Source organism: Theobroma cacao, chromosome 4, assembly GCF_053813885.1.
Source record: "Theobroma cacao isolate CCN51 chromosome 4, ASM5381388v1, whole genome shotgun sequence".
Classification (NCBI taxonomy): Eukaryota; Viridiplantae; Streptophyta; class Magnoliopsida; order Malvales; family Malvaceae; genus Theobroma; species Theobroma cacao.
In genome coordinates this window covers 28582012-28591830 of record NC_142642.1, presented here as the reverse complement: position 1 = coordinate 28591830, position 9819 = coordinate 28582012, and the positions used below count along the sequence as shown (strand labels likewise).

The following is a 9819-nucleotide window of genomic DNA, read 5'->3' as shown; positions in this document are numbered from 1 at the left end:
ACTAGGGTCCCTTCTTGTCATTAAATTGAAATTGTGGTTGCAAATAATTTAGGTCAAGGTTTTTTTGAGCCTATCCTGGCTTTGAGTTTTTAAAAATGATTATGGTCATCTCATACTACCTTTTTCTTTATATATTTTTTTCTTTTTGAAAATAATGATTAAGATTTGGTGTTAGGAGGGGTGTCTATCAACTATAAATAAACATGTAATCATGAATGCTAGTTAAAAGGAGCTTTTCTATAAAGTTTGAGCATAACAACTATACACTTTATAATGTAAAATGATTAATATAGAAACTGTAACTTTAGAATAATAAATATAAACTTTGCCATTAATAACATCAATAAAATTTTTTTAATTACATGTATAGACTCATAGAATGTTAAACATACAATGAGTGTTAATTAGAGGTGTTTCTTAATCGGGTTACTCCTCAAGCCCAACTTGACCTAAGTCACCTAACCCAATCTGGCTTGAGCAAAATATCGTGTTAATATATTAATATATTTTAATTAAATTTAAAATATAAAATATATTTGAAAATATTAAACTCTAAAGTAGTTTTTATATTTTAAATCATATACTTAACTTTAATGGTCAGGTTGGGTTTGAACTTGATTTTGAAGGTGTCAATCAGGCTTGACCAGGGACACCCCTAGTGTTAAATTCTTTCTTTATATTTATATATCATCTCTCAAAATCAAAATTTAAACTCGAAATCTTGGAATCTAAATTTTAAGTTTTAGTTGTTAATTCATCTATATCAATTTGTAAAATTTTAACTCATTGATTTTTATAAATGCCAGTTGCTTTTTTTTGTTAGTAAAATTAAACCAAAATCATTAATGTGAAGCTTTAGCTTTCACCACCAAGTTTTAAGAAGATATAGTAGTTTTGCTGTGCTTAAAATGAATATAATTTAGTCTCTTCGACTGAAAACTATTGATCATCCTAGTGCTTGAACTAAGGTGTTGAACTACAGCCAAAAAAAAAAAAAGGAAGAAAACAAGAATAAGAAACACAACAATGCTAAAGTTTAATGTTGACATTTTTGTTCTGATTTCTTTGGTTTGATTCGGTTTGTTATCATGTTGTCCAGAAGTTTATACTTTTTTGTAGTAAAAGTTTTCTATTATTTGAGTACATTATTTATAAGAATGATATGTTTTCAACATGCATTGTCGATGCTTGCCCTAAGATATTTATATTTCTTTGGACCATTACTATTAGTTGCTTTCATAATTAACAACATGCTTTGATATTATAATGTTTTCATCTTAAACTATGTTTTATAGTTAGGTTTTGCTATTTTAGTTTACTTTCATACTTATAATCTCATTTGATTAACCATTTTTTCGTTTATTTTTAACATAATATCTAAAAAAAAACCCTAAAACTATTTAGGACAATTTAAATAAATTTTTATTTTTTATTTCGTTCAATTAAGTTTTTTTGCTTATATTTTGAACCAAATAAGCTCTTATAATTTTTTTAAAGCATATTTATTAACCTCAAGAATCAATTTACCATTCCAAGTCTCTTACTTATTTGGTAGGAGACTTTTCATGGCATAAGGTCCTAGTTTGGGCAAAAGAAACATGTACAATTTCAAAAGACAATTACCACTCAAAATACCATTTGACTAATTGTTATTCACCAATTATTGACTAATTGTTATTAGTTAAAATATTATTGTTATTTTATATCACGTGATGTTAATATAACATACTGACATTGTTGTAACGTGTCGAGTTCGGGAACCCGATCGCTAGACTTGGGCGAAAATAAGGTTAAAGGCTCCGGTTCAGCCAAACCTAGATCTGGTGGTTAGATCTGCGGTAGAGAGAAAGAGAGAGAGGGGTTGAAATTTCACTGGTCAGTGGTAGGGGAAGTCGACGGCAAAAGGAAAAAAAGGTTGGAGTCGTGTCAGTTTAATGGAGGAAAGGTCAAATTGGTGATAAAGGAGAGAAGAGAGAAAGAGGAAGCAAGAAAGCAGTGCCGCGACGCCAGATTCGACGACAATGGAGGATCGATGGGAGGAGTTTGAGGAGAAAGAGAAAAAGAAAATTTTAAGAGAGAAGAGAGAGGGTGATCGGCTAGAGAGAGAAAGAGGAAGGTGAAAATAAGAGAACAGGAAAAAATGAGGTTTTTATACCCAAGTATAAGAGAGCCAACAGCACCGTTTTAGGGGAGTGGGGAACGGAGGCAATCATGCTCTGTTCAGCATGAATCCTAGATGGGTGGCCTTCAAGTCAACAGTAAATCCGTCGAAAATGATCTTCAAATCCCGACCGTCGGAGGAGCATTTAATGCTTTGTATTTTGTTGAAAATGGAGGCCAAGCGTGCTTCAGCCCTTTTTTTTTTATTATATTATATTATTATTTATTTTTTTGGTTGATTTTGAATGGGTGTCTACAGACATGTTATAATAGATAATAATGTGAAATTCTGATATAATATAATGATATAATCATATGACATTTTTTACCTACCATGTTAATGTTATAAGAGATATTTTGATCAATGACAGTTAGTTAATTATTAGTTATAAATATTTATTTAGTCAAAATAAACGTAAATAGATTTGATTGACTGTAATAGAAAAATAAAAACTTATTTAAATATTTATAAATAGTTAAGAAACTTTTTTTAAAATATTATGCTCTTATTTTTCCTTGAAAAAAAAAACCTGTTGGAATTTGATGCTCCTTCTTAATGATCTTGGAAATGGGGTTTTATGAGATATTCAGAGCTAGCTTTTATGCCATTCAAGTTTAATGAAGTTTCGTGTGTTAAAATAAATAAATAAATACCAAGATAATTCAAAATGAAGTGAGAATCTAAAAGGATCGGGCTGTTTCTCCAAAGCCAAGATTGAACTGAAAATACATTGAATGTAGTTCGAAAGTAGTCTTTATGGATCCATAGAAAGAATATCTAACATTTCTGGTTGTATATATGTAAATTAAATGGATCAATTCATGATAATTTAACAATATGAGCAATGTGTGTCCAACAACATGTTCATTTGCAATTAATCAATCTCTGACATGCTGAATCCAATTCCAAATACTAGCTTTACAATAATGATAACAATGATATCCAACCTTTTAAGTCACCTTAAACCACCTACCTTAATCATGGTAAGGCAAATTATCCAAACTTTCACCTTTCCAACTCTTTTTTTTTTTTAATTCCTATTTACTACCTCTTTAAATTTACTCATAAATAAATTTGTACTATCCTTCACTGTGCTAACTATATGAAAGAAATATATATTTTTTTGTGTAAATGGGATGAAGTGTTTTCCCTCTTGTTATTATTTATAAATGCTATGGGTTCATAAACTACTTTTTCATGAAAAATATATAAATATAGAAATAAATATTAGTATAAAGATATAATCAACCAATTAAAGAAAAATTCAATATAAAGTTAAAAGAAACCTATGTATATTATAATGGTTTTGAGCATGAATTTTCAGAACTTAGCTCAAGACAAAGCTAAGCAGAGCCAAGCTGTCAAGAAAAAAAAAGTGGTTGTTGGGGAGAGATTGGGTGGTCTTGGGTGGCCACCAAACTACATTTAATTTTGGTAAAACATGATTTGTGTGAGTGATCAATTATTCTGTCTCTCCAAACTCCACTTTAATACACAAACCCACAATCTTCCCCTTTTTCCCTTTTAAGAAAATCAACAATAATTCCCTCCTCTTCCTCTCATCACTCCCACTAATCATTTCTTAATCCATTTTCCAATCTGAAAACAAAAGAAAAAAAAATCCTCATTATCTCACAAGCTTCTCCTTTTCCTTATTGGTGCCCCCCCTCTTTCTTTGTTTTACATTTGTCAACATCCAAAAACATTAACCTTGTGGGTTCATTTTGTCCACTTTAGTCTTAGGAACAAGAATCTCAACTTTTTTTTCTTCTTTTTTTCTTAAATCAAAATATAATTTTAGAAGGAAATTCAAATTAAATTTGATTCTTGTTCATTACTTTTCAATATTGTTATTATTCTCATTCATAAATACAAGATCCCCACAAATCAATAATTCAATCTTATTAATATAAACAATAATCATGAAGATATTAAATTATAGATAAAAACATAATAAAGAGGATCTTAATTTTCCTCATAATTTTCCCAAAAAAAATCAAAATTGTAATCCATACCCATATCTCCTCCATTCTTCTCTGGCTTGTCTTTGCATTTTTCACCTTCTCCAATTAGTTTAGTCTTAATAAATCTCTAACATTTTTGCATGGAAAGGTTTCAATTTTTGTGTATAGTTATGTTGACCTTACAAATTACAATGCCCCATACCCCTTATTAGGTACCCACCTCACTCTTTCTCCCTCTCTCTTTTCTCTCTTTTTCTGAGGAAATTCTCTCTCCCACTCTCCAAGCAAAGCAGCTTTCACTTTTTCTCTTTTTTATTCTCAAAAACACAACCTTTCTTTTTAGTTTGTCTCTCTTTCCTCTCTTTTGGTTCTGGGTTTCTGTGCTCTTGTTTTTCTTACATTGAGATCTGTTTCAAAGCTATGGGCTTTTATGAAGAAACTTGCACCAACTCTAGAACTACAAAAAATGGCTTGACAGCTCTATATGCAGCTACCTCTACTCCACCTACTGATCACTGTTGTGACTACAATGAGTCAAAAATCAAATCTCTTTTCGCGAAAATGATTTGGGATTTTGGTTTTGCTTGTATTCTTCCTGGTAGTCAAAGGAAAGGCTTACGGAAGAACCAGAAAAACAATGGTGAGAAGAAAGGCCGTAATTTGGAGCATAACAAGGCTTGGTTATTGGCTGAGTCAGGTGGTGGAGCTGAGTTGACAAGTACTGAGCCACAATCAGTTCACTCATCTTTCAGGTTCAGTTTTTGTTCTCAAGTTGAACTTGAAGCTATGAATGCTAATTCTTTGAGTTCAGCTACTGTTTTGATGGTGAATTTGGATAATGGGGTAAGTGAGGAGCGAGCTAAGGAATTGAAATGGAGAAGGATTGAGTCTTTGGAAAGAAGTATTTCACCTGTCGCCAATTGTTTGGTTAGATTCAGCTATGGTGAAATTGTTTCAGCTACTAGGAACTTTTCCAAAGGTATGATTTTTAATGAATTTGGTTTCTTGTTTTTAATTTGTTTTCTTAACTTTTCTTGCTGGTTGGTTTATTGTTTTTGTGTGGGATTTGATTGGTTTTTATTGGAATGGGGCAGGGAGAGTTTTGGGGAGAGGGGCATTGAGCTTTGTTTTCAGGGGTAGAGTTGGGCTATTGAAGACAGCTGTGGCTATTAAGAGGTTGGATAAAGAAGATAAGGAGTCTGCTAAGGCCTTTTGCAGAGAATTGATGATTGCTAGTTCTTTGCATCACCCAAATATTGTTCCTCTTTTGGGATTTTGTATCGATCCTGAGGAAGGTCTGTTTTTGGTGTATAAGTTTGTTTCTGGTGGAAGCTTAGAACGCCATCTTCATGGTAAGTTTTTAGCTGTTTTCTTATGGGGATTTTGTTTGGATTTATAACGAATTTTGAATCATTTGTGAGAGGTAATTTGCAGATAAGAAGGGAGTAAAGGGACGTCCTTCAACTCTTCCTTGGTCTGTTAGATATAAGGTTGCCTTAGGAATTGCAGAGGCAGTGGCATATTTACACAATGGAACTGAAAGATGTGTTGTTCATAGAGACATTAAACCCTCTAACATTCTTCTTTCTTCCAAGAAAACACCCAAGGTGAGGAACTCGGTTTGAATTGTTAAGTGGAACAGAATCGAAGTTGGTTTGGTCTTTTTGCAATTGATCATCTGATTCTGTGATTGTGGTGGTTGCAGTTGTGTGATTTTGGATTAGCAACTTGGACTTCTGCCCCCTCAATTCCATTCCTTTGCAAAACTGTTAAAGGAACATTTGGGTATGATATCAAGAACAATTTTTTAAAGAAACAAGAGGAATTCTTTTTTCCTTTTTCCTCCATGAAATGCTCAGTAAAGATGAATTTGCCCCCTAATTTTTGGTAAAATTAAATTTGGTTTGCAGATATTTGGCACCTGAGTATTTCCAACATGGAAAAGTATCTGATAAAACGGATGTTTATGCTTTTGGGGTCGTCTTGTTGGAGCTGATAACTGGACGGAAACCAATTGAGGCAAGAAGGCCTCCAGGAGAAGAGAATTTGGTCCTATGGGTAGGTTATTGTACTAATTTCTCATAAAACTTACCATGCTTTGCATTGACTTTGTGATAATTGTAATTGATCCCCCTTAAAAGCTTCCCTTCAAGAACCAAGGGCGGGGGGGGTGTGGGGGGAGACGTCAAAATTGACAGTACTGAAGATACTTAAACCAGTTATAGATGATGACCACTTGATAATGAAATTTCTCCTGATAGTGGTCCGCAGAGGTAAAATGACTAGTTCATAAATCATTAGATATTTGGGGTTGAAACAAGTGCTCTTGTGGTGAGACAGCTCTATCATGGAACTTCCTTCTTTTTTTTCCTTTTATGGAAATTTGCAGAAATTTTGTGGCATATTATTATCAATCTAAGAACTAGTATTCTAAATTTTTCAATAGCTTCTCAACTCTAGTTTTATTAGAATTCATTGATGTTGTCAGATTTTGTTCTTCAAGGATCAATGCTTTTGAACATAATCATGATTTGGCCATCAGCCGTATGTAGTTAGGTTGCTCTGATATGATTTGCATATTGCAACTCTTTGCAACCAATTACTTGTTCACGTTTAGCATAGACCTTATAATGATGGTAGCTTAATATTAGCTGTAAAGTCGAAATTGTAATCTTGAAGTTGCTTTTTCAGGCAAAACCTCTTTTGCACAGAGGAATGGCAGCTGTTGAAGAATTGCTTGACTCAAGACTCAAATGTACTTTGAAAAATTTAACTGAAATAGCACGAATGATACAAGCTGCAGCAGCCTGCATAAGCAATGAAGAATCACGAAGACCCGTCATTGATGAAATTATTGCTATATTGAGAGGTGAAGAAGAACCATTTTACTCAATTAGGAAGAAGTCCAATTTCTCTGGGATTATTGATTGTTACCCTCAATTACAACATTCAAAAAGTGAGATGAAGAGTCACTTAGCTTTAGCAATGCTAGGAGTTTCAGAGTTTGAGGATGGTGATCACCTTTATTGTCGTTGAAACACACTGTTTTTCTATTCATCTGATTTATCACCCTACTTTTTTGCTTTGTTGCTTGCTTGACGAGAAAGTTTAGGCATTAGAACAGGAAAAAAGAAAAAGAAAAAAGAGTAATTGAATTTGTAAATAGGAAAAGGAGTCTGATGAAAGCCGGTTGTGTGTACATACCCTGAATATCCACCTCTATACTCCTGGAAAGCTACTGATTTTCATGTTAAGTTATAGCATTCGGAGTTCTAAGATTGTTGAACGGTCCTTATTGTTAATAGTATTGTTTTGGAATTATGCAGTTCTGCATAATTTCAGTTGTTGCTTGTAAAAGAACTGGGTAAGTTTTGGCTTCTAATACCTTGGTGACCGGAAGACTTTGCTTTTAAGGTATCTTTTCAGATAATGTGTGAATTTCATTAACTGTGAGTAAATTTGTTCAACTGCAATATTTCTTAACTCATAGGTTGGCAGTGCTTATAAGCTGTGGTTGATTGTTAAGTTTGTTGAATCAGAAAGGAATCATCTACTGTGTCACAACCATGACAGTGGCCAAAATTAGGTAAGCTGGCCAACTTTTTTTATGATATAGATTGGCGAGAAGGTTCTGTGATGGGAAGCATGAAACCTTGAATAATATTTGTTTATATGTGCGTGCATACGTACGTACATACATATACATATGCATGCGATGCGCTTACTGTCTGTCAAACAGTTTCCTATGCAATTTGAGCTTGTGTGGCAACGATCATTTTATTATATGTTAAATCAACGAGGATGGATTTGGTTGTATCATCTTGTCGAACAAAATAGATTAATAAGTTTGCAGCTCATGCATTAGATAAGCCTACCCAGGTTAAAAAAAAGGTTGTGGATTATCAGATATCCTGGGTCAATAAAAAAACCTACCTCTCTTACAGTTGACAAGCAAGAAACCAAACACTGAAAAGCAATTAAAATTTGAAAGACAGGAGGTTACAGTTTTACTACCAACAAGTGCTATCATGAAAAAGGAAACAAAAAATAAAGAAGAAAAAAGAAATCCAGTTGGACCCATATGAAGAGCGAACCTCTCATAATCATGGAGATTAAAGTTTCACAAATAAGTTATCAAAATGGGAAAAGAATGTTAAGCATGCATAGCTAGAAAACTTAAAATATTTTCGCGACATCTTTCATTAGGCCACGGTTGGCAGAGGCGAAATCAGTGAACTCCTGGTAGGAAATGTAGCCGTCACCATCGGTATCGATCTCAGCCATCATCCGTGTAATTTCATCCCCCGTGACAGAGCCGAGTGTCTTCAATGCATCTCCGAGCTCGGCTGCAGAGATTTTGCCATCACCATTGGCATCAAAGCGTTTGAAAATGCGATCGCGCTCAGCCTTCTCTGCATCATCGGCCATTTCCTTTTTGCTGTGGTATGTGGCGGTGAGAGTGAAGTTGTTAATGGTTTTGGGTTATGTTTTGTTGAATGAGATAAGAGCGAGGGGGAGGGGAAGAGTTTTGGGTTTTAAAGACAGGTTGTAGTAAGAGATGAGGTTGTCCTTTGATAAAGGGGGTCTGGCATTAAGAACGGATCGCCTGTAAAAATGCTGGTGACTTCCAACTGCTTTACTGAAATTAAGGTGAAAAAAGAACACCTGTCTGCCTTAGATCATAGCTAAGGAAGTGTAGGGACCAACTTTAACCAACAGAATCAGCCAAGCACCAATGTCACCATTCCAATTTAATGACAAGACAGTGTAATGTTACTTTAAAATGTTACGTTTTTCTTCTACTCTTGCCTCTTTCGTTTTTTATAATTTGTCCAAAATGCATTTTCATTTTTTTTTATATAATTAGCATTTTATTCATCCATAGAAAAATTTGAAGATAGGGTGAGTGTTTATAGCCTAATTGGCAGCCACATGAAGTAGGATTAATATTTGAAGATAGGGTGAGTGTTTAAAGAAGATTTGCATAGAAAGCAATATGAGATTGCTATCTGATTTGACATGGGGATTCTTCCTCAACCTGCTTCAATCAATGGGATCAAATAGAATTTCACAATAAAAAGCCTTCTCTTGCCAAACAGAATAAAATAAATCACAAGTTTCACTAATGACGATTATATATGCAAATGTTGAGCGTGCTCCAATGCCACAACTCCCATTTGGGATTTGGACAAAAGCTTTGCATAATAAACCCAGAAAAATTTAGCATGGTTTGAGAACTGTAATCAAGAGTTCGGGACTAGTCAACTTGGTCAAAACCACTCAAGCTCATCTCGACTCGATTATGAAACTCATAAGGCTTTAAACATTGACTCAAACTCAACCGAGTTTAATTTTTCAGACCCGAATTAAACTGAAAGGATAAATGAAAAAATAACCACAATACTAAAGCATTGACTAGGTTAGTCAATTAAGCTTGAGTGTGAATATTCAGACTTAGCACCGAACGAGTTGAATCCAGATATTGCTCGAATAGAGCCTGAATAACTCATGAGTGGACTTAACTGACACCGTTAATTTGAGATTTATGAGTTTACCTCTATCCTTTTAAAGAGGAGGGTAGAAAAGCCTTCCATCATTCACTAAGTGAACCAATTTAAGCTTATACATGCTTCAGAGTTCATACTGCTTTAGGCAAATAGACTGTATATATACTACAAAATTGGACAAAGAGAA

The 9819-nt window shown here is 33.8% G+C and overlaps 2 protein-coding genes across 2 annotated transcripts; one reads left to right on the top strand and one right to left on the bottom strand.

Annotated features, from left to right (window-relative positions):
* Positions 1–4280: 4280 nt before the first annotated feature.
* LOC18601896 (putative serine/threonine-protein kinase PBL7) lies at positions 4281–7572 on the top strand. Its single transcript, XM_018120215.2, has 6 exons — positions 4281–5104; positions 5220–5477; positions 5560–5732; positions 5831–5910; positions 6036–6183; positions 6817–7572. Exons 1-6 carry the CDS (start codon positions 4546–4548, stop codon positions 7159–7161), a joined length of 1563 nt encoding a protein of 520 aa, XP_017975704.1. The 5' UTR covers positions 4281–4545; the 3' UTR covers positions 7162–7572.
* Positions 7573–8207: 635 nt separating this feature from the next.
* LOC18601895 (Calcium-binding EF-hand family protein) lies at positions 8208–8807 on the bottom strand. Its single transcript, XM_018120216.2, has one exon. It carries the CDS (start codon positions 8551–8553, stop codon positions 8302–8304), a length of 252 nt encoding a protein of 83 aa, XP_017975705.1. The 5' UTR covers positions 8554–8807; the 3' UTR covers positions 8208–8301.
* Positions 8808–9819: the final 1012 nt, after the last annotated feature.